This window comes from Homalodisca vitripennis, chromosome 6, assembly GCF_021130785.1.
Source record: "Homalodisca vitripennis isolate AUS2020 chromosome 6, UT_GWSS_2.1, whole genome shotgun sequence".
Taxonomy (NCBI): Eukaryota; Metazoa; Arthropoda; class Insecta; order Hemiptera; family Cicadellidae; genus Homalodisca; species Homalodisca vitripennis.
Genome location: NC_060212.1, coordinates 112,539,140 through 112,565,000, shown reverse-complemented (window position 1 = coordinate 112,565,000; position 25,861 = coordinate 112,539,140). Strand labels below are relative to the sequence as shown.

General features: G+C 34.5%; 2 protein-coding genes across 2 annotated transcripts in view; both read right to left on the bottom strand.

Annotated features, from left to right (window-relative positions):
- Positions 1-19,651, bottom strand: part of LOC124365523 — a 59,660-nt gene extending 40,009 nt beyond the window's left edge. The window contains exon 1 of the mRNA XM_046821508.1: positions 18,961-19,651. Within this exon, the coding sequence (XP_046677464.1) occupies positions 18,961-19,235 (275 nt within the window). The 5' untranslated portion in view covers positions 19,236-19,651. The remainder of the gene's footprint in view (positions 1-18,960) is intronic.
- LOC124364736 (serine/arginine repetitive matrix protein 1-like) lies at positions 19,600-25,445 on the bottom strand. Its single transcript, XM_046820439.1, has 2 exons — positions 25,331-25,445; positions 19,600-20,635 (listed from the first exon to the last, which is right to left on the bottom strand). Exon 2 carries the CDS (start codon positions 20,542-20,544, stop codon positions 19,600-19,602), a length of 945 nt encoding a protein of 314 aa, XP_046676395.1. The 5' UTR covers positions 20,545-20,635; positions 25,331-25,445.
- Positions 25,446-25,861: the final 416 nt, after the last annotated feature.

Below are 25,861 nucleotides of genomic sequence, written 5' to 3'. Positions count from 1 at the left end.
ACAAAAAAACCCGGTATATATTCGGTATTCAATGAATTTTGAAAAGGTGTTTGACTGGATCTATAACCCCTGAAGGCGAGGTATAATTAGACGCTCCTGGACGGCCAAGCTTGCGTGAGGTCCTGTAGACACGTGCGTGCGTACCGTCCTATTGTCGCCAGAGTTAACAAACCAGAGCCTCCGTAATCACCAGGAACTATCAACAACTCCATTACCACTCCTGTATCGGGGTATCAGACCGCTTGCCGGAACTAACTATCGACTTCATGGATTCGGGTAAGTCGGGCTCACTAATACCACGCAGATCCGTGTGTCGGCGGTATTTAGCCACGGAAACTTCCTAATTAGAGTTCATGATGTAGGAGTTAATAACACTACTAGCGGTTACCCTTGGCTTCGCCCACAATTTCGCAGGTTTCGCACTTCTGGTTCGAGTGTATTATATTTCCGACGCCAATGCTGAGTTTGCCTTCTACCGACGATCAGGAAACTATATTAAAAATGTATATTTATGGTCATTTTAATTTACTTCGATGTTAGTACTTTGTGTACCTTAGCTGATTTTGCCCCTTTTCCGATCAAGAAAAAGAAATTTATATAAATATAAATATGGTAATGGTAGCACATTCACCTGGCAAGTGAGAAATCCGGATTCGAGTCCCGGCGGAGCAAGTACTTCTTGTGATTCAATGTTTATTGAAAAAATTAAATTCGACTATTGCCATTTATACCATTTATACATTAATATATTGCCATATATTAATGTGCTGTACGTATAATAGGTAGTACCTAACTGTAACTACTAACATATAATATAATATGTATTATATATATACATATTAGTACTTGTATATGTATATATATATGTATATATATAATATATATATATATATATATATATATATATATATATATATTAAATTAGCAGTATTATATATACAGCAGTTACCCACTTCTTTGCACTCAATTTAGTATTTAGTAGGCATTGCACTCTTATGACCACTGCTGGTTCGAGTGAAGTCTTGCGAAGCCAATGTTAATTTTGCCTTTTTGCCACGATCAAGAAAAAACATAAAAAAAATTTATATATCACAAGTCCAGATACTTCTCTCAAAAGTCAACTAAAATGAGTTTTATGTAAAAGTTTCTAATTTTATAGTAAAAGTTAGATAGTAACATAGTCTTTTAGATCTAATACCCAATATTTGATTAAAATGTACAATTTAATAAAAGTTACAAGTACAATAACAATGTAACTACGCGTTTGTTTCTTTGTAAAATGAAAAATATTTAATATTTTTAGATAATTTAGAGCTGGAATTGGTACATTAGTTGAAAATCAACAGTCTAGTGAACTTGCATCTAGCAAACTTGTTGACTGCTAGGTTCGTGAGTCAACGTTGACGTTGACATAAGAGTCAAAGTCAAATTCTGACCGTCTTATGTTTTGGGTTATTTTCTAAGGTAGCAAGTACATACCTAATCACTGAAATCTAAATCGGTGTTAACCATTATGGTTACTATTAGAACATTTACTCACTATAAGTGTAAACAACTTGAAAATAATAAACAATCTTTAAGCAGAACAGTTGATTACATTTGACAGGCTCATTAAATTAATATTTCACAACTTTAGAGACCATGAAGGGAATTTTCATAGCTTGGAGGGAATATCGAAATAAGAATAGGCCTAGGCCTATATTCATCTCAGGGATCTACTTATCTTCAGAAACTGCGTACCTGCAAATATATACCTTCTTATCGTCAATGGTGTACATCACAATCTAAAAAACTAATATGTATTTTCAGTTCGATAGGGATGTAAGTCACTCATCACAATTTCATATGACTGTACCGGATAGGAAAGGATATTTTTTAGTTCTCATCATATTTCCTACCACTTTAGTAACAATATGTTTTTATAAGAAATACACAGACATATCCATTCCTTACGGTACTGAATAACTATATAAGAGGCATTACAAGCCTTGGGAAAGAGTTACTCTGCTAATTATACACATTCATTAAGTGTAACATGAAATGCATTGCTTGGATAAACATTTTAAGTGGAAGATGATGAGTCATGCTTTTGAACAGAATACCTCACAGCTGCATGGAAATTGGTAGAATATATAGGTCTGACATTTCTGGATTGTTTTTAATACTGGATACTTAGGTTTTGAGCATTTAATCATTTCCATCCAGTTGATTTTTGAGAACAATCATTACAATGTATATAACGATTTTGGCCTAGTCTCTTTTCGTCATTATTTTGAACTACGGTTTGATAAAATATTGAAATGTTGTTTTTCTAATCGGTCTCCGATACGAATACTTAGCAATACATCTATGTGGAATGGGATATAATAGAAATTGCTACTTTATTGAGGCCAAATTAGAAACAGACTGCCCTATCTAACATTTAACCACATACATCTACAATACAAAATAAATATAAACAACTTAGGCTACACTCAAGAGTGTATGCTTAAGAGTATACACGCGCCTAGTGAGCAGCAGAATCCACCTAATACTGTTAAGCAAACCGCCACAATATGAATTGACCCTGAATCTACTTAATGCAAGGAATTCCAAGTTTAGGTAGTGTGGTGAAGGATCGATTATATGCTCTAGTCTACAATGGGGGATGCATGCGTATATGAACCAGGGCGTGTTGCTCTCTCATCCCATCCACCGCTAAAAATTGAAATCTGTTTGACAAATATGTTGGAAAACCGGTTTTAATAATAGAACGAACCGAAACTACAATGTGAAACATTCTGGTGACAGCTAGCTTTAAGTGGAATGAGTTGTTTCGTGGCCTCCAAACCAGAGATCAAACTAAAATAGATACGATATTTTTGAACTCTCTCCAGTATGATGCTGACAACCTTAGTTACATCGTGGACTGTATTGCAACAGTTAAGAATTTATGGATGATTCAACAACATAACTCAAACTTTTTAAGTTGCAGTACAGTACTGATGTCGTTGACGTAGAGAACAAAAATGGGCCCAGACTTGATCCCAGTGAAACCCCATTATTAACAGTCTTGTAATTGGACAAAGTTTTGTCATGACACTGCTTTTGCCGCTCTGATAAGATCTCATTCAGATCAAAGCTTTTACGGAAAATCCTAATTTATGAAGTTTTACAATAAGTATACCATGATTGACAGTATCAAAGGCCTTGCTGAAGTCGAATAGGCCAAGAATGGTGCACCGACTACAATCCACGGCCAATCTTGAGTCCATGGCAAAACAAAATTTTTAATTTAAATAAACGTTTTAATTTAAAAATTCCAATAGATAAGACTACAGAGAAGATTGAGATTTTGGTAATATATTCAAAAACATTTTTCAAAAATTTATATTGAAAAGTAGTCTACACTTTATCAACTACTCTTTACTTCCAACACTTAATAATATCGCGTAAAGTTAACCGAGTCTTATCCACTGACTTTGCAAGGTACATTAAAACGACTTCTTTGCTCTCTATAACAAATCACCAATATCAAAAGACACGCGATAGGATCGTAGATAGCGTGTATCGCAGTAGCCTACGTGAAGCGCCGCCGCCCAGAGCCGCCGCCGGGGATTCACCCCAATTATCCACCAGTTCACTCTTGCAATTTGCACCACCATCTTTAATCAGCTGTGGAAAAGAAGCGCCAACACCTTTAGTGCATTGATGCCGCTCCAAGCTTTGTTCCATTACTACAATATGGAGCTCTACAAGACTAATATTTTCAATAAATACAACATTTACAATTTTACACATAACATAGCTATGGTAGGAAGGGTTGATTGAAATGAATTATGAGTTTTGCTCCACTTTCCTTTTATTGCAGCGTCTTGGTATCTGACACTGTCTCAGACTTGACTCCTGGAATCTGAAGACATGTTCGTGTGAAGATATACAAAGAAAGTCGACGAAGAAGAAGCTCAAAACTAAAATTCAATTTACGATTTTTGGATAGTCTATTGCTTTTAGATGCCTTAAAGCCTAGTACTGTTTGATCGCAGATATTACTTTAATATTTTTAATAATCATAATTAAATTCTATATAAAAATAATAAATAATACGTTAAATGTTTTCATCCCAAAGGAAAATTCAGTTTCGACGATTTTTTCTACGTACAAAGGTAAGAATTTAAAGTTCGTATAGACTTCGTAAAAATGTACCATAAAATATTCTCTATTTTAAAACATTTCTAAAATGCCTATATTTTTAACGCTTTTTAATACCTTTTTGTTTAGGTACTTCAATATGTTTAACCAAAATTCCTACAAGCCGCAAAAAATACAGTTAGATCATACATTGTACAAGGAATGAATACAAAAACAAATCAAAGTACAGATAATCTTTGTCACTCTAACTGCTTCTTGCCCTTTTGCTTCGTAGTGCGGTTAACCCTTTCAGTACCACGAATCTTGATACTTTCCCATTTCCTCTCAGACCGTCATTGTGTACTCGTACTGATATACTCGTATGTATTAATATATCTATTAGCTGGGGTAGGAGAAATATTATTGATTTATACTGTTTGTATGTTTTTATCACCCTGCAACTTTTCTTGCTTCCAGGTACTTTTTACCGATGATTAAAAAAGCGAAGTCATACAATTTTTAATCTGATTTTCTTCAAAAGTGGCACAAATGTTCATTTTAAAATTATTTAACATGTATTAGAGAATGAGGAAGAAACATGCAATTATGAGAACAGCTTTACGTATGCGAAGTAATATTTCACCTGTATCACTAAATAGTAAATTAAGACATTGAAATTAAATTTGTGTATATTATATAACTTGTGCTTTGAATGAACCATACAGATCTTGTGAACAATTGGTCTTCAGTGAGACATATGAAGAGACGATTATGAGTTAATATAATAAAAACGAGTTATGAGACAAAATGGTTTGGCGGAGACTTGATTGAGTTGTGCAATAATTGAAATTACGAAAGGTGACACACGGGAACATTCAAGCAAAAACATTCCTCTCAAGCCGAGCCTACACCAGTGACAAATATATCATAAGATATTTTGGGGTTCTAGTACCACTTGCTCCATGATTCTAGATAGTCCAGTAACTGAACTAAGGAATGTGGTGTACAGGAACATTCAAGCAATAACATTCCTCTCTGGCCGAGCCTACACCAGTGACAAATATATCAGAAGCTATTGTGGGGTTCTAGAGCTGTAAAGACCTGTGAGCCGACCATCACGAATCATTTTAAAAACTGTGTAAAAATTTTGTACTATTTTGTACCATAAAAATAAAATATTGTACCACTCGCCGAAAAAAGTTTATTAACCATTTAAAATTGGGGTCACAGGTCTACATTTTGAACAAAAACTTTTTCGTAAATTAAAATAAACAACACCGCTTGTACCAATTTTGTACCACTCTGTACCACCAATTTTTATTTTTGTACCAGTCAAATAACGAACGGCTCAGGAAAATATTTAAGTTTTGTTTCTCATGATGGAAGAGAACAAACTAAATGTGCTGTTACCCATACACTGCTGGTTGCAGCTGATTAGTTGCAGGGGCTTGATGGACTTGCTGCACTGTCACTTGCAGTTTAAGGTGATTTATTTTATTTTGTTTGTACGTGAACAATACTCTACAATGCCGGGTTGTGTAATACAAAGTACTATACATTTCCAGAGAATTGTGAAGTACAACAGTGGCTAGTTGTCTATAAGAGGCTAGACTATATTTATTGGAAAGTTCTTATGATTTATTTTAAACACTTAACAGAAGATTGCTTTGTAATTTACTAAAACACTCTATTCTTAATTACGCACCAAAATATTATAGAATCCTTAAACAAGATGTAGTCCATACAAGAAGATCATTTTTACGTCTTTTTACCAAATATTTTACCTTGACTTATATGTGTTTTATAACACTATAGAAACTCATTTATCTGGTAAGATCATAATAAGTTATAGCAAACGTAATTTTATATAAATAAAAAATATTACAACTTAACTAACCACTATAAACTGTTACATTAAATAGAATAAATACCATGTAAAATGTAAACTTGTGTAAACATAAAGCAATCAAATTTAATTTAATTTAAAACAAGTTAAGGTACTTGAGATATCCAGTATAAAGAATTAAATGGAATTTTGCGCTATCTTTTGATGCGTACGGCAGTGTTTTTGGCCTTAGATCGTCACAAGTTTCCCACAGGCCATCACGTCTCAATGTAAGTGCTACGTAAAGGCCAATATCAGAAAGTGAATCAGACCCAATAAAAGCTGTGCATCCTCTCAAGTGAAACTCTTTTTCTTCAACATTAATCGTTTACGGTATTTAATTTAATTTAGTACGAATTTTAACAATTTATTTTGTTCGTCTACAGGTTCTATTAACAAATAGTTACTGATTTGTGGGGAACTCTGCATTTTAATAATTTCAGTAACTATATATGAATATGCAAATATATTAACAGTGTATCTAAAATTTAATTCACTAATAATTTATAAAACAACTAACAATAACATTCATAAAAATAACCGGAACTCCCAGAAGCTGAGTGGTACTACAGGTTAGTAGCTGCCAGAAATTAGTAGTAAATATTTTCCTGAGCCGTTATTTGACTAGTACAAAAATAAAAATTGGTGGTACAAAATGGTACAAAATGGTACAAAATTGGTACAAACGTATGGTGGAGTTTATTTCAATTAACGAAAAAGTTATTTTTAACTTAGACCTGTAAGCCGACTTTTATATGGTTAATAACTTTTTTCAGTAATTGGTACAACATTTTATTTTTGTGGTACAAAGTGGTACAAAAAAAAGTACAAAATTCTGATATAGTTTTTATCAGGAGCAATTATGGGGTTCTAGTACAACTTGCTTCGTGATACTAGATTGTCTTTTCATTAGCAAAGACTAGACTGATATTTCCAGCAATTGAACTAAGGAAGGTGACGTACAGGAACATTCCAGTGAGAACATTTCTCTCAGGGCGAGCCTATACCAGTGACATATCAAGAGCTATTCTGGGGTTCTAGTACCACTTGCTTCGTGATACTAGATTGTCTTTTCGTTAGCAAAGTTTTGACTGATATGTACAGTACCTGAACTAAGGAGGGTGACATACAGGAACATTCCAACGAGAACATTCCTCTCAGGGCGAGCCTAGACCAGTGACAAATATAGCAAGAGCTATTCTGGGGTTCTAGTACCACTTGCTTCGTGATACTAGATTGTCTTTTCATTAGCAAAGACTAGACTGATATTTCCAGCAATTGAACTAAGGAAGGTGACGTACAGGAACATTCCAGTGAGAACATTTCTCTCAGGGCGAGCCTATACCAGTGACATATCAGGAGCTATTCTGGGGTTCTAGTACCACTTGCTTAGTGATACTAGATTGTCTTTTCGTTAGCAAAGACCTGACTGATATTTCCAGTAATTGAACTAAGGAAGGTGACGTACAGTAACATTCCAGCGAGAACATTCCTCTCAGGGCGAGCCTAGACCAGTGACAAATATATTAGGAGCTATTCTGGGGTTCTAGTACCACTTGCTTAGTGATACTAGATTGTCTTTTCGTTAGCAAAGACTTGACTGATATTTCCAGTAATTGAACTAAGGAAGTTGACGTACAGGAACATTCCAGCGAGAACATTCCTCTTAGGGCGAGCCTGGACCAGTGAAAAATATATCAGGAGCTAATCTGTGGTTCAGATGCCATATGCTGATGCTCCTAAACTATTCTAACGTACCCTCTATGGTTTGGGATTTTGAGACAGTAATTTGATTTGAAGAAACTATACGGTTGCTAAATTGTAGCAATAAAATATTCATTAACCAAAGGACAACGAATATATTAGCAGATAAAAGTAAGTATCTATCCAGGCATAGGTTTACGAACAATTATTAATGACTAATTTGTATTTAACCAGTGTCAGTAAAGTGAATCAAAAGTTACCGGACCAATTTTTTAACATCAACCTTTGTAGACTTTGTACTTTGTGTGTATTCACTGACTGCATCTCCGATTAGAAAAATTATATTTAAATTAATTCCATTAATTTTTAGATTTTCAGCAGGATACGCATTTTCTCTGTTCTATATCCGATAATCCGTTATCTATCATACTGTTTCTTCCAAGTTTGTGAAAAATTGTCGTTTAAATACGTGAAGAAGTGTTTAAACAGTTGTGTTCCATTTGATATACGGCCAGAAAAACGCAAAGCTACTGAAACTAACTGTGTTTTTCTTCTTCATTACAAATAAAACAACCACTTTATGTACACAATAATGTAAAAATATTGTTAAGCAAAAAATGAGGAGAAGACCTAGTAGGTAAAACAGTCGATGTTATGAAGAGCTCAGATTTACATCCACGCAAACGGGAAAAATTTTAAACATTTGCAGTAATAATATTTTTCTGTATTCTGGTTCACATTATGTGATTGTTTAATGTGTTATTTCAAAAGGAAATAAAGTTTTGTTTCAGTAACTTTGCGTCTTACAAAGTCTCAATTTTCTCGGAAACAAAACATTTGCAACCCCATATGAACTGGGTTGAAATGTTTGTATTTACATCCTCTATCAACCCTAAAAAATGCGCACTTTTATCGCAATCACCCATTATAGATAACAATGTTAAAGATATTCAAAAGTAAAAAGTATCTAGATTTTCCATAGTATTCACATAATAATTTTTTTAAATCTGAATGAATTCATTATAAAAAATATCAATTGTACGTTTTGTAAAGAAAGTGCGGACGCAGTTTTCTAAACAATGATTAAAGAAAACTGAACCGCGCATACTCAATACAAGGCTTTAGTCAGCAGTTCTGAATAGAAATAACATAGCCTATCTGAACATGCACCTACATCGTTCATGCTAATAACACTTAAGAGGTAGGTTTGGCTTACTATTTGACTTTATTGTACACTGCAACAAGAGGTTTCTGCTAACATTGCTGGCTTATGCGAGTGTTGTTAGTAATTGGTATGGAAATGGTCAACATTATGCGGCTCCGCAAGTTGGTAGCACTGAACACTCAACATGCTTACTACCAAGTACAGTTATAATGTACTTGGTAGTACATTATAACTTATATATAACTATATATACATATATATAACATATATATAACTATATATAACATATATATAACTCTCCTTCTCGTTCAGTTATAAATGTAATTTACATCCAATTCAATTGTTATTGTAAGTCAATTGTGTATTTATAATTATTGGTACTTCAATTTTTAATCTTTAAAATAAATTATCCCAAGATTTTTTGTCTCATTAAGCCTCAGCGTCAGCTATGCCGGCTTCGAATTGCACTGGTTTTTTTATTAAAGTACTAAGTACATGATTGGACCTCCCCGGGATTTGAACCCGTGATCTCTCGATTAGAGAGCCGAGGCTATAACCATTAGTCTACGGAGGAAGACAAATACATGTCAAGTTAGTAGTATGCTACACCACTCGTTGCGACTTTGCTGGCTATTCATGCAACATTTCTAGTTTATAGTTTATTTCATTAGGCTACATGTGTTACTATATCAAAAATGTTATAATTTCAATAAACATAGAATCACAAAAAGTACTTGCTCCGCGGGGACAATAAAAATGTTATAATGTCATATGATTGTACTCAGTTTGTTTAAAAATTTATTTACTCTGCGATTTTCTCGTTCTATCACGGTTACCCATAAGACCATCGTAAAATGTTCGCTAACGATCAGCCAAATCTTATAGAGTTACATTGCACCATTATCGTCAACAAACGTCTCTGGCACAACATTTGAACAGTACTTCCCATAACAAGTAAGGTAAGGTTATTTCGCAGTATAGGAATTAACCTTACTGTATTTGTTTAATTCAGTGCTATATGTTAATTCCTAAACAAAACTTCGCATTAATTTCTGTTTCTCTTATTACAGACTTGCCTGTAAAGTTATTAGTTCATGCATTTGCCTCTAGGTAGCGTAAGATGTCTACTTTTGAAGAAACACATGTTTCGCCGGTTCTGCTTTCTAGTTCGTGTTGTAAATAATGTTAAAGGTTATGTCTGACAATTATTTTAGAGTTTTGTGCTGTTTTACGAGTACATAGTTGTTTGGTGGATTTAGTTTATATAATATGTGTGTGTGGTAGAAGTTCTGGTATGGTACACGTTGTTCATGAAACACAGTTTTATTTAATAGTAGTTTGATAATTCTAATCTTAAAAATAAATAAGCCATAACCTTGGAAACTAGGATGTTTTTGTTAGCAAATTCACTATAATTTTACACGTTCCTGTTACTGTACAGGTAATTTATTTTTTCCTAAGAAAGTTTGTTGCTATTTTGCCTGATAAAATCGATATACAGACGCATAAGTAATGTTATATTATTATGCATATTTAAAAAATCAAATGTAGGCTATTGCGAAATTACCTTACCTTTTTCTTACTCTTCATTTTTCACTCCGAAATTACCTAACCTGATTAATACTGTGTTTCGTGAACATCATTATTCATATTATTTCAGTTTACTCTTGATTAAAAATTAAAAATGGTTAAACCTAAAGACAAAGAGTTAAGCAAATGTAAGACTTATAGAAATTATGAAATATCTGATCTAGTAAGTGCGGCGAAGAAAGTGAAGGCAGGTGAAGTAACCCTGTACAAAGCAAGTAAGGACTCTGGGGTTCCTTATAATACATTAAAAGACTTTTTAGTCAAAAATGACGATTTAGATCATGTTCATGTTCTCAAAATGGGCAGACCATTCGCCTTGCCCTCAGATATTGAGTTGCGTGTTTTTAACTTTATTGTTGAAATGCGGGAATTGGGTTTTGGCCTTACAGTGCTTCAAATAAATTAGAAAACTGGCTTATGACCTTTCAGACAAAATAGGCAGATCACACTTTTTTTAACACAGAGAAAAAGACGGCCAGCAAATGGTGGTGGTCAAAATTTAAAGAACGCTATAATCTGTGTCTTCGGACACCCGAAAACTTATGGAAAATCTTATGGTAAAAGCACGGCAAATCCAGTGATGGTGAAAGATTATTTTCAAAAATTAGACAAACTTTTGTCTCAAAATGGGAATAAAAAACCAGCCAAATAGAATCTGGAATATAGATGAAACAGGACTCACATATGTTGTAAAACCGAATAAAATAGTGTGTCAAGTTGGGAAAAAATATGTTTATAAAAGAACATACGCAGAGCGGGGACAGCTTCAAACAGTATTGTATTGTGTTTGCGCTGATGGAAGTTTCATCCCACCAATGGTGATTTTTAAAGGGATAAGATGGAGTGACCAACTCAAAGAAAACAGTTTTCCTAACTCACTTAGGCTATCCCCAAAAGGTTGGATAAATTCAGAACTTTTCCTAGAATGGTTTAAATTCTTCATTGGTGCTATATGTCCAGCAAGGCCTGTTGTCTTACTGATGGACTCTCATGGCTCGCATGTTAGGGCTGAAGTCATAGAACTTGCAAAGCAAAATGTAATCTACCTTATGACTTTCCCTGCACACACGAGTCATTTATTTTAACCCCTTGATGTAGGAGTTTACAAGTCTCTGAAAAGTGTCTGGGCTAAATTGTTGAACAATCACATGTTACTGAACCCAAACAACATGCCCAGTCGTTCCCATTTCTACGAGCTCTTTACTCCTGCTTTTCTGGAAAGTTTCACTCCTCTGAATTATCATACAGTCAATCAAGAAAGCTGGGGCTTGTCCTTATAACCCCAACGTTCTTCCTGCAGAAGCATTGGCACATGGTCCATCTTCACCTGCTACTCCTGTTAGGAAGTCGGGCCTACCTTGTGATCTTGGACAAACACTGTCTACCCTTTCTTCAAAGGACCCCTCTGAAGAACACCTGCATGGTGTAGAAGATCTGCTTGAAGTTCCTCACGCGCCAAAACAAACAACATCTGAAGTTGGAGATATGGCTACGAAGGGCGCCATAAAAAGAAAGAAAACCCCAAAAAAAGAGCCACGAGACTCTTCTGCGAAGTGTCTAAACCCACCCGAAAAAGATAAAATGGATCAACCAAAACCCGGCACTCCTAAAGATAGGCCTGCCAAGCCTGATGATGATTGGAAGTGTGGTGTATGCTTGAAACTGTTCTCGGAGGACGTGAAGATGAAGAATGGTGCTCAGTGGTTACAGTGTTCATTTTGTAAGTTCCCATATCACGAAAAGTGCCAGAAAAATCCTACAAAGGAGCTAATTTATATGTGTGACGCTTGTGAGTCATTTTATGGAAGTGAGGACTCGGATTAACCTCAGGTATGCCTATTTGTACAATGTTGCGAAATTACCTACCCACTATTGCGGAATTACCTGTACTAATGCAAAGTTACCTTACCTTGAAAGACTTATGAAAAACAGCTTTTATATATACATATATAATGCAATACATTTAAAACTAAAGAAATTTTTAAACTAATATGTGTTTTTTGTATTACATAAGTTTTGTACTTTTTAAATAAATATTTCTTGTAATAAAAGCCAACTTTTTAGGTTTTACTACGAAATTGCCTTACCTTACCCTACAGTCAGTTGCAACATTTTCAGATTACATCAAGCTTACAAACTGCAGTTTGTGTGTTTTGTTAGACACTGTTTTATTACTGAATGAGACAATATGTGTGCTTAACTTTTCTACAGATCCTTATGAATAATAATACGGATAATCATTTTAACCTTCAAAAGGCACACATATTTTTTCGTCCTTAAACATGAACCTTAAACAAATGTGGGCTTCATTTAAAAACACGCTTAAAAATATAAATACATTTAATTCATATAACTTTGTTTGTTTCCACAGACTATTAGTGAGAGAGCTTCAATATATTGGTAAAAAACAATAAATATAACAATTATAAATTTTTTTCTCGCCAAATGTTGCAATATTGAAAAAATGTAAGCTCTTTGAACATAATTATTTTGTACGAGTTAAAAAAAGTTTTGAATGCAAAACTAAATAGTAGCTACTACCACTTTATCATATCTAGAAACAATACATGCATGTATTTATTCCATCGCAACTATGACCTATATTACAACAAATCGCAAACATAGGCTAAAATTTGACCATACAAGTATAGGCTATTCGTATATTATTCAAACAGTTTTATAAAATGTTATAATTTTTCACCGGCTATTAATTAAAAATTGTCTTTGGTCAATAAAGAAAATTATGTAAATTATTCAAAAAAATAACCACAAAAATGACATTATAACCAATATAATCAAATATAGATAATGATGAATAACACAACCTTAAACGGCACACAGGGGTCCACTGGACCCCAAGACAAAACAAAATAGTTTATTACTCAGCTGACAGCTGACAAGGAGGCCAGTGGTGGGGCTTGAAGCCTAGTGATGCAAAATAAAATTACATAGGTAACACAAATTTCCCATGACAAAATTAAAAACTGAGAAATATAAAACGAAATTTATGTGGGGTCCTGTGGATCCCAGTGTGCTCTTTGGAGGTTAACTAGAATTTAACAAAAGGTACTGAAAAATGTACCATGGCATAGAAGGACGGACTGCCCTTTTTCTTTTTGACCGCAGAATTAATCGACTATTCCGTTGGATCAAGAGAAATATTCATCAATTTATTGGTATCTAGGATGTTTGTATCAACAGTTATCTCTGAGACAGACATACAAACTGCTGTTTGATGTTTTGGCCCTAAACCTATAGGATTGACAAGTTCATGAAGAACCGTTGGGAAATTTTAAACGTTCAAAATTAAAATTTTGGGGTGTAAGCTGGATCTGGTTCCACGGATGATTTTATCAAATTGTATGTTTGCAAGTGCGTAGTTGGGTAAGATTGGAGAAATATGTCAAATACTACGTTTACTATTGCTACGTTTACTAATGATCATAAGATCATTGCAACACAATTGTATGTATTGTTACTATACATTTATTATTTATATTATTCCGTGGACATTTCTATCGCACTGACAGACGGATAACGAGATTAATAAGTCACTGTCATATTCATAACAAAGAACGTGGAACGGTTATGTATTACATCATGTTCAACCATACAACAATGTTAAATTATATAACAACAATTTAGTGAATGCAGAAATATCCCATTTCAAAAAATAATAAATATAAATAACTGTTTATACCTTTATTAGAAATAAAACTGTGATTTAGATTAATGGCCATCGTTAAACTTTTTACGCTTACCTTGCCATAAGTAGTTTATGATGAAAGTGCCACATTATGGTGCATTTATTTTGCGCGAGTGGGAGGGGGGGGAGATTCGGACGCGTTATGTTCTTGTCCAAACGTGGGAATTTACTGCTCCTTAACATGCAAAACCTCGCTGCTGCTTATTCCCCCGCATCTAAGCGATTATATTGCGACCTTGGAGGTTTTAGGGAACTTAGCTTTTATTTGGTATCGATTTACTATCGATCGTTCGACTAAATAAATTGTATTCGTTTCAGTGAATTATTTTATTCCATTAAAATAAAAATTATTAAAATGGAGTGTTATTATAGCAATATTGGGAAATACTCATGCAAATTTAACAAAGTCTCCTCAGTTCCAACTAAACATGAGTTTTGAACAACACAATAGTTGAGTATTATTGAAATAAATAATTTAATTTTCAAACCATGAAAATTTAATTCATTTGTTGTCAGAAGCGAGAAGTGGGATTACCAAATTGCTACGTTACATTATAATTATAATTTTTTATTATGCCACATAACACTTTACTGAATGACGTATAAAAGCGATATACTAAGCGTAGTGTTGGTTAACACGATAGCATTGTATTTACATACTACAAGCACAAGAAAATATTGAGCCTTTTGTTTACGTGAAGAAACCACGACATGTCTCAACCTGTTTACACATGTAAATACAACACTGTGCATAACGATCTAGAGGACAGTGCGTGGAATCATGCATTCACACATGAACGATAGTATACTTCGTGTTTTGTAATGATAAGGCACAACTGTTTTGTCGTACTTTTACAAGCCTTATAAATGTTGCAAAAAAATCACTTCAACTTAATACTTAATTTACTTAACATGTTACAGATTTTCAATAAAAGCCAAACGCAATTAAATTAAAAATCTGTGTCAGACACTAATACAAGGAATAGACCACACCACGTGTCGTACAACGGCTTTGTTAAAGTTGTACGCAGAATTTAAAATTTGTATATTTCATTGCATTAGTCTATTTGTGTTACTATGCCATATGATTGTACTCATTTCATTTACAAACTAGCTGTTTCCCGCGGCTTCGCACGCAAATTTAAAAATCGAAGTCCTAACACTATCTACTAAAATCACTTATATCATTATGATGGAGTCCTATGAAATTGTTCAGAATTTGTTCATTGTCCTACTTACGTAGGATACATGAGAACATTTCCTATAACAATCTAGGTAGGTGATGTTGTGTTGCTATTGTTACTAACTAATAAAAATTGTTAACATAAAATTAAGATAGTTAAAACAACTTCCTGAATTTTCTGCTGAATTTAGTTTACTTTTAAAATCTTTGAACCACCACCATTTTGAAACGGATAAAGGTTTTGTAGTGAAGCTTGCGGCATACATCTTTGCTTGACAAGCTCTTTAAAATGTCGCGCATATTACATAAAACTTCTACTGACTCTTCGTGGACCGTTTCCGTAGAAGAATATACACTGAATACATCTTAGTACGTATTTGTGTACAGTAACAGTAAGCATATGTATTAAAATTAAATGAAGCCACTCTTGAACTTCCACATAAAATCAGTATTGAAATTTTCGTGGGCCGCCATCTTGTTTAGAATTAACCTTATGAGGTCTAGTTTGCAACATTAATGTTCTACTAATTAAGACCTTTAAAATATGCACATCGACCTATGCTTACATTTAAGATTTTTCCACCGATCTCTTACGAGCCATCCCCCTGAGGTGGTAAAGAGCTACTGATTGCATCAAAAAGTTCATTTTTATTCCCAATGTCACTGTACAAAGAATTTATATTTGTACGTTTACGAGTACAAAAGATATTAGACAGTTTTAAGACTTGTATATTACAGCACCCCTGTATATTGTTGAACTGTCCATGGTATATCAGAGCTACATTTAACTCTTTTATCATGTTTTGCACGTTTAGTATCATTTATGGTTCAAATTAATTATATTTACAACGTCACGGCTAAATCTGTAACCCCAATCAATAAAATACAAATAAACACATCTCGGAAATCTAATTCGGTCAAAAAGAGTTTACTTCTTTCTAGTCCTAGTCACATACTTCCACTCTAAGATATTTCCAGCACCTTAGTGGAGTTTGCCTTGTTTTCCCGATGAACAAAAGATCTATATGTAGGATTGAGAAGCCTACTTCAGTTAAAAGGTGCCTATTTTACGGACGTTTAAATGCTATTATAGTTACATAGTTTAGTTAGCTTTATTGCGCCGATCGAACAACTATTTACGTATGTAGCTCTCGGATCTACTTCGGTCAACAGCGTCTACTTCCGGCTCTTGTAATCTACTTTCGGTCGAAAATATTTCTAGTACCAGAGTTGAATTTGCCTTGAGGTACCATGATAAAGAAAATGTGCTTATTCCACAAAAACAACTAAATACGTTTAGCTGTGAGGCCTGTTATGGCATGGGGAAATATTCTACCTACTCCCTATTTACGGGATAAGGGGGAAATCCTTATTAAATTAATTCAACATTCGAAAATAATCGTTTGTAAGGTTTGGCGTTATTTCTATAACGGTCTTGTTTTTCGGACTGCAGTCTGGGAAATAATGGATCGTTGAGGCAAGTAAGTGTTTATCCCTTTTTTTACATAGGGCACTGTTACAATTTCATATCGCTAAGTCGAGGAATCCCACCAGTTGGAGTTCCCTATGTCAAAACATTCACAGCTTAGCTTATTAAGGTTGTTTTCAAAACAGTGTTTAAACAGTATATACAATGTATTCGATGTTTCAAATTCGTTACTGTCGTAGTCTGGAGTAAAAATTTAGATACTGACTTCTTATTTACTATCTGCATTATAAAACTGATTACGTACTGTATACTTAGTATTAAGAAAAATTAAAATGTGAACAGATGCTTCAGGCAATTTGCCGAACTTCTGTTTAGTGTCAGTTACATTTTTTTATTATACATCATAATTACGAGCTTTTTCAGGATTCCAAAATATTTCAGGTAATTTTTCTTTTCATAGAAACCTTCCTCGGATTCCAACGAATATTTTACAACAATAATTAGCCGTATTGGTGCAGCCATTATCGAGATTATTACTTACCTTATTGCTTGTTGACGTCTTAATTAACCGTAAGACTAATGTAAAAAATGTTCACTAACCCTCAGCCAAATCCTATAGGATTGGCAAGGCATGGATAATCAAACTCGATATTGCCTATATGGAAATGAAGCATCATACAAAATTTCAAGTCAAGTCAAGGTATGGAATATGTTGAACATTCTAAATTTCACTACCTCGTGTATTTTAAACATGTTAAATTGCTGTTATTTTACAATTTTTAGGGACCTTGTTTTTTTCTTGGGGCCCACACCCAATTTTTGTTCTATCCCCTCGTCTTCTCCATAGTTACGCCACTGCGTACTACTGCATTTTACAGTACGACACAAAATCTATAGAGGGAAAACTGTGTGCTCAAAAAGTAATGTCACCATAGTAAAAAGCCCTTTGGCAGATTTCTCTCATTTACTTATAACCATAATCGTGCATACATCATTGCAGTAGTAGATCTCTTGTGTGTGTGTGTGTGTATGTGTTATGGTCGAGGATTATGCAAGGAACACAAATGATAAAAATTACAACACGTCACTGCGATTACGGGTCCATGTTAGCTTGACTCAACACACGGGTTTTCGCGCATTTACGCGATCAAACTGGCATGTTAAGTAATGAATAACCACACAGTTTGAAAACCTAAACCACAACAAAACCACCATAAAAAAGTGTTCGTGATAATACATTAGAAGTTGCTATGGTGTGTTGTTATTGTCCACCCATCCAAAAACAAATTCTTCAAAATCTAGGAATTTACCTTGATCAAGGTTTGACATGGAATGTTCATATCGATTACATTTGCTCAAAATTAACCTCAGGCATTTATGTGTTGAGGTCTCTAGCTAAATACTGCCCTATTCAGATTATGATGATGGCTCATTATGGCTTGATCTATCCACATCTCACCTATGGACTAGTGCTGTGGGGTGCATGTGCAAGTAACTAATTTCTGAAGAGCGTTCAAGCTTCAATAACGAGCGATACGCATCATTGCATAATTAAAAATTAAGAGAGTCGTGCAGGGCAGTTTTCAAAAGATTGCAACTGTTGATTCTGCTATGTCTTTACATTTTAGAAACAACGTCATATTGTATGCTTAAATGTACCTTGACCAAGGGACGGGATGTTCACTCGTACGAGACAAGAGGCAGAGGAAACTACCGAACCAGGAGACACAGGACGGTAAGTTAATGAACGTTTGCCCTCACAGGCAGGAGTTCATCTCATCAACAGCTTGCCAAATGAAATTAAAAATTTTATAGCGTGAACGAGTTTATGGCGTATAACTGGGAGACCGCACAATCAGAAGACTTACTCTCGAATTGAGGTGGGAAAAAATTTGCGATGAATGGAGCTGAGTGAGTGTCAAAATGTATGTATAAGTGAGACCTCGATGTGGCATGTGTGTCAAAATTATTAGATAGTTACGTTAGTTAATCAAATGTACTTTTTGTGTTCTCAATCAATACTTGATTATTGATTACATTACGGTCAGTATTATCTTGGTAGATCTGATTATACTCTACGAAGTAGAAGATGCCGTAAATTAAAAAATGTACTACTTCTGTTAATTAAGATTGTAATGTAATGCCACATGTATTAAAGAATACCATAAATTAACATATGTAAACTCACTTGTTGTCCCAGGCGATGTTCCTGCCGTTTCCGTCAGTCTTCATTAGGTTGTTGGCGCTAAGGACCTCGACCTCGGTTTCTCCCGGCATCGCACCCGTGGCTCGTACTGTCTCTATTGAGGTTGTCGACCTCACGGACTCTACGGACGCGAGAGTATCTGTACCCGGATTTTCGCACTTGTCTTCCACTACGGGATCCTCGCTGATCGACTTAGAGAACTCCTGTTCCCCTTTGGACACGATCGTGGGAATCACGTCCGGCTGAGCCAGTTCCATCGCGGGCGCAGTTGTAGTTCGCACCAGAGTCACCGTAGGTTCCGGCACTTCTTCTTCTTCCCTTGGCTTCTTCGGAGAGTCCTCTTTGGACTTCGGAATCTCCACCGACTCTTTTTCTTCGGCCGCGCGAGGTTTCGGAGGTGGAGGTGACTGTACTGGCTGGGCTTCGGGAGCCACTTCAATCGGCTGTTCTTGCACTTCCTTCTTCTCCAGTTCGGGTGTTTTGTCATCAGAGCCGTTCACAGTCGATACTATAGCATCGACAGGAGCAGGCACAACATGTTCAGCTTCCAAGTCGAGTTTCTCCAACTCTTCGACAGCAATAGGTGGGCTCTTTATGCCATTTACGTTATTAATTTTACTCTCAACATTTTCGGTGGAAAATTTCGCCGCTTGGAGAGGTTTTGTTTTCACCGTTCGAACCATTACCTGTTTTTTTCTTCTCTCCATTTATCTTTGCCTGAACCCTGGGAGAATGCCTGACCAACGCTCTCTGTGGGGAAGTGTGCGGAGATGATGGTCTCACGTTGGCCACTCTCCCTCTGGATATGCTTCTTGTCCGGGGAATTCTGGATGGGGATCGGGTCACGTCCGGTTTGTTCGGCTGAGGACGTCGTCTGTAGGGTGACGTCAGGTTGTTCTTTTTCTCGGTTTCCTTCTGAGCTGGCTGGTTGGCTCTGGGTAAAGGAGGCTTCGTGGCCACGGAATTACCGTTACGTACGCTGTTCGTTGGACCCACCCTTTTGGAAGATATGATAGCTTTCGTCACATGTTGTGGCGACTGGATTCCCGTCTTATTTGAGGACTTAACCGGATGGTTGGGTGACGTGAGTGCTTTATTTCGGTTATTCTGGTTGATAACTTGTGCAGCCCTGTTCGGTGACAGTGAGTTCCGTCTGTTGACAGGTTTCGGTATCCCGGAAGCGTTCCCTCTAACAGGACTGCTGGAGGTGCTGGTACCGTTCTGAGTCCGAGGAGCCGCTACCGGAAGTCTGCTCCTGGATCTGCTCCTGGGAGGGTTCTTCCTGGCAGTTTCAGGGGAAGGGGACGGCTCTCGGGAAGCATGCCTTGAGGTTTCCTCCCTGAATCCTCTTCCTCTAAAAGGGCTGACTCTCCCACTCGGCGAAGTGCCTCTAGAAGGAGGTGGCCGTTCGTCGTTGAGGATGACGAAGGCGGTTTTCTCCCTTCGGCTGACAGGAGGCGCCACCCGGTGTGGCGCGGGAGCTCGTGGAGGTGCCGGAAGCTCTGGTGACAGAGGAGGTAACACCTTGAACGCCTCTGGCACCATGATACGGTGTTGGCGCTTCATGCTAGGGCCCAGACATCTCCGCTATCAGCCTCTACCTGTCGTCTATGCGGGACTCCGCCCCAGTAGTAGCGCTGCCAACCATCGGTGCCTCCTGAAACATACAGTTCAATGAAACCCCCGCGTAGATCTATACAATCTAAAGGTAACTGTATTTACTATAAAGAATGTTCTGGAACTCTCTGGATTTTGTATTATTTTGTCCAATATTATTTTATTCCATTACAACGGTATAACCTATATTTGTTTATTTATCTGGTTAAATTATCTTTCAAAATTAATACTTACCGCATTATGTACTTCAATTTGAAAATAATATTGGTTAAATGGAAAAACCCAGAGGCTTTTTAAAGTTAAATCTAAAACAAAATGATCGCCCAAAACTTTGTAATATATAAATGTTTACAACAATTTTCAAAGTTAAATTTTACAGACATTTTAAAATTGCCACTTTGGCTTTTTAGTTGCATAATAATAAAAAATTGGTATTTGTGTGTATTTTTATTATATTTCTAAATTACGATTAAAAAAGAAATAAAAGCAGTGAAGGTACTCTTACGATCCTGGGCAGTTTTAATATAAATAGACTTTAACTACCTAATACATTACTTAGATTTCCATTATTTTCCAATAGTTAACTTTTTTTAACTTTTAACCTTTTCTCAAGTTTCACAAGTCAGTAAAGTTTTATAATCTGTAGCATGCGTTTGTAAAGAATTTCAATACGTATTATAATTTTTCAATACATAATATTGAAAAATTAAACTCTATTTTTTTAATGATTATGGATAAAAACATTTTTATTTTTGAACGTTTTTTTAAAATACTAAAGGTTATAGATTTTATTTTATGAATAAACTACAACACAATCTTCCCATTATCACTAAAAGAACTTGAGAGATTTCCCGTAGATCATTTCTGCAATGTATACAGTATCTAACACAAGGGTATAGTATGACACATTTGTCAGTACCTAAACAGTTTTACTTTTAAATATTGAGCTAACCCTTTCACGAAAAAAATTACCGACACTGTACAGAGATACCAACATACGATCCTTTAAATGCCCAAATCTTTTTTTCATACCAAGAGTAGCGTATGTTTCCATCATCTTAGGCATGACTAGTTAGCTTTCTGATTATAAGTTCTGTGGTTGCGACATATTATTTTGATCGTTATAAAGCAAATAATTAAAATAAATCTTTTTGGATAAGGAAATATATGTTTCAAAGCATGAAGATTTCTAGGAAAATTAATCTGCCACCATTTCAGACAGTATGGTCAGAAATGTTGTTTTTAACACCGGTTTTGTCTCAAAAACATCTTTCATTCTAGGTGTCTCTTGATCAGTAGGCATCTACTGGCGTATCATCCATTTAGATATATTGCTATCCATTCAAATATTGGAAGGATTTACTAGTTTAAGAATACATAAGTAAGAATAATTTTAATGTGTATATCGGACTGGATGTGTCTCACATATTACTAACTGGTAACCAATAAGAGATAACATGGCAAAACCAGCTATTGGTATTACCAGGACTTCCTAATGGGCTTCTGTCAGACAAAAAAAATGTTATAAATGCTATGTTAATTGTTATGCTATATTGCTAATGTTGTTCTCTTTTGTTTATTATTGTAATACATTGTTTTATAATTTCGTGTCACAAGTTCTAACTAGTGAGTGAATGTTTTATCTGCCTTACAATAACATTAAATATATCGTAAACTGAGGGGGTTTTATAAAACAATTCAATCTTTAATTGGCCACCTTATTTGATAAAGTAACATTAAAGACCTCTAGTTTACGCCATTCTTCTTCTTTTTATAATACGTTTTAACATGAGGTGTCACCTGCTAGATTCCAATTTTAAAATTTTCCCTTGTCCCCAAAATACCCCATTGGGGGGTGGGTCAAACATTTTCATACATAAAAAACTCCTCAGTTGGTCATATAAACATCCCCCAAAGTAAATCGCTCAATCTCTCTTCATAAGAAAGTTAATTAGAAGTGTGGGACTTTTAAGACTCTCGGTATATTATTTAATATGTATACATTAAATAATTTAAAATTATTTGACATTTCAATGTTATTTTATAATGACAAATATTTTCAAATTTATTATAAAACAAAGTATTACAGTCACGCCACTTGAAATTCATTTTCATACCATTTTCATTTCATATATCCATAGAGCGCAGTCACTATGCTCAATAACGTATTTCTGTGGCTAACTAATAACAAAGCAGTGGTGCCTTTATGAGAGTAACTCAAATGTACTATAATTATTGTTACACTTCGATATTTCCATAAATCAGGATAAATAATAAGTCAATCCTATACAGTAGTATAAAGTTTGTTAAATTTATACGAACTGGTATCTCTTGTATGTCTATTTCTGGTAGGACTTAAACTAAACAATTATTCTAAACAATTGTAATAATTTTAATCCTTCGCATTAAAATTTTTTTAGAGGTTAAAAGATAATGTGTGTGTGTGTGGTCTTAAGGATGTAAGACGATCCGTATTAAACTTACAGTGGATGAAAATAGATTGGAGGCTATTGAATTTATATCACAATTAAATCTTAATGGTTACATTTCAGATTTAATTTGGTTGTTGCTTTATTGATCCTTTGGAAAAATATTTTATTTCGAACTTATATAACTGAGGGAAAGTGGCTATTGTGACACCTCAAACGTATTTTTAACAGTTTTCACTTCATTCAAAGTTTCGTAAAATTAATAAATGTATCACGTTGTCATTTTTCCAAACATTTGTATTGAAATTGAAATGATGTTAATTTAGCATGTAACTTGTGGGACGGAATGAAAAAGGTTGTATTTTCCCATGACAGTTTTTATCAAGCACAGTTTTTAGCGTACAGTTATAAAATAAAATAAATTATATCTTAGGAGACACTTTTATTTTGATCTGAAAAACTTTAAAGAATTAGAAACACTTAAAGGTTATTTAATGAATTTGACTTATAATACTCTATATTTTAATTTACGATCAGAATTAAACTCTATAAAAATAAAGCAGAATAGGTTATTAAAAATACATCGTTTTTCATAATTGAAACACGTATTTATCCTTCACATGTTTCACGGCATTTTACAAATACAAATATTTTGTGAAACATTGATATTTTCAGTGTTCACGAACATTGGAAACAATAAGTTACAAAGAACTAAAAATATTTTTTGTTCATATACAATTTTTGTGTGAAGAATAAATAAACGTATGAATTGTAACAGCAAACGCAGATTAGTCATAATGATGTCACATAACAAAATGGATAATGACACATAGTTTTAACCTACATAAACATTGTGGTCTACTTTTGAGAACAATTTTTACATGGAGAGGTCAGCCTTTTCGTATTATATATGCGATGTTTCCGGTGCACGGCGCGGCGGTCATGCGACCTGATAAGGCAAGAGGCACGGCATCTTCACATTTTGTGTGCTTGGTCTTCGCAAACTGTTAATTTTCATTGAATTTACCAACTTGAGTTTAAGAAAAATTGGTCGAAACTACTAATTTATTATGGACTAGCAATTTCGAAACATATGTGTTATTGTTAAACACAAGAGCATAATTGTTTTCGTGCATGTTTGTATGGATGAACCTGCTCTAAACATTAAAATACATTAACGTGTTCGTTGTATTTGCACAAGGGATTGATAAATTGCATAAATAAACAACGAAACGATATTTAGGAAGTTCAGGTTGTTTTATAAATTTATAACGTAATATTATAAATATACAATAAAATACATTTTAACACTTTTTATAGATTCTATTTGTACAATGTACATTTCAAATTGAACGAATTCGTCATCAGGCACTTGTCATATATGTACATCATCATACAAAGTACCTGATGTTGAACTTATTGAATTAAAAAAAAAATAAAATCTATAAAAAAGTGTTAGAAGCTTTATTATTGTGTATTTATATCAAACACTTTCAAGGCTAAATTTCTAATAGTAATATTGTAGCTTTAATTTAACATTTTTACAAAATTAGTGAACAGTCCAACTTTTTAAATTACAATTTAAATTTTCGACTTCTTCACACTCGATGATGGGCCTATTTAACGAGTTATTTCTTGTTATTGCACTGTTTTTTATGTTAAATTAATTAACAATATATTTTATTGTTACAATAGTATTATCGAGTTAATTATTAATGAATGGTATAGTTGTTAAGTCTTTGGAAGATAGGTAAATCATTAAATAATTAATAAATTGACACTATAGGAAGAATATAAAAACAAGATCGTTTAAGTATCCAAATAAATGTTTTTTTCGTTTAAGGGTAGCGATCTCCACCATTTTAACATTTTATTGCTGTTGCGGATACTTAATTAAGATTTAAAACAATTTAAAGACGAAATTTATTTTGGTTAAAATTTCGTCCTTGAATATTTTTACAAATAATCAATTAATAAAATTTATAACTCGTTTAGACGTTTCCATTGAAACGTACACACCGTATGTGATGCCAAACATGTATTCTATTTATTTTTAAACCATCTAACAGCAGAATGTTCGTATAGAAATAAAATATTTTACACAAGAAACGTGTGCTTTATTTTTTAGGAAGCATTATTTATTATTGAGAACATTATTTATATTATTTATTCAGGACTGCAAACAACATTTTCAACCGTCCAATAAATCTTTTGTACTCTGTGTGCAATAAAAATTGGTGCAGTTTCGTAAAATAATGGGGTGCCATAAACAATTCACAACTTGTACTAACAGTGGACCTACTCACCCAGTATCCGACACTACTGGCAGACAGTAGCGAGCGAGCAGCGGCACACTACTAAGCTACTGTGTACACCTCACGCCGGTAACTGCACGAGACACACTGCCAGCTGCGCAACGGTATCCGTCGTACTACACTTCGTACTCCGTCACCGGGACGTCCGCTCCAGGGGGGGGGGGGAGCTCTCTACAGAATCCTAGCAAACCGCTAACAACTAACACCTTACTACTAACAAACTAGATGGAGTTTCTAGTGGATCTTTAAACTCAAAAATTATTATTATTTAATTATTTTACGACATATAATTTAAACAATTTTAAATTTTAAATGAATACTTACGTAGGTACATTTCGTTCTTTGTGTATAGTAATATTGTAGTCCATACTGTATAAATATCATTATGTTCAGTGCTCCTTTTTAATTCAAGCACTACATTGGTTGGTGTGTTCTCAATGTAGTGATTAAGAATAGCCAATGCAAGCTCCATCTTTCAAATGTTCAAGAACTTCCACATTTCAGATCTCATCATTTAAAATT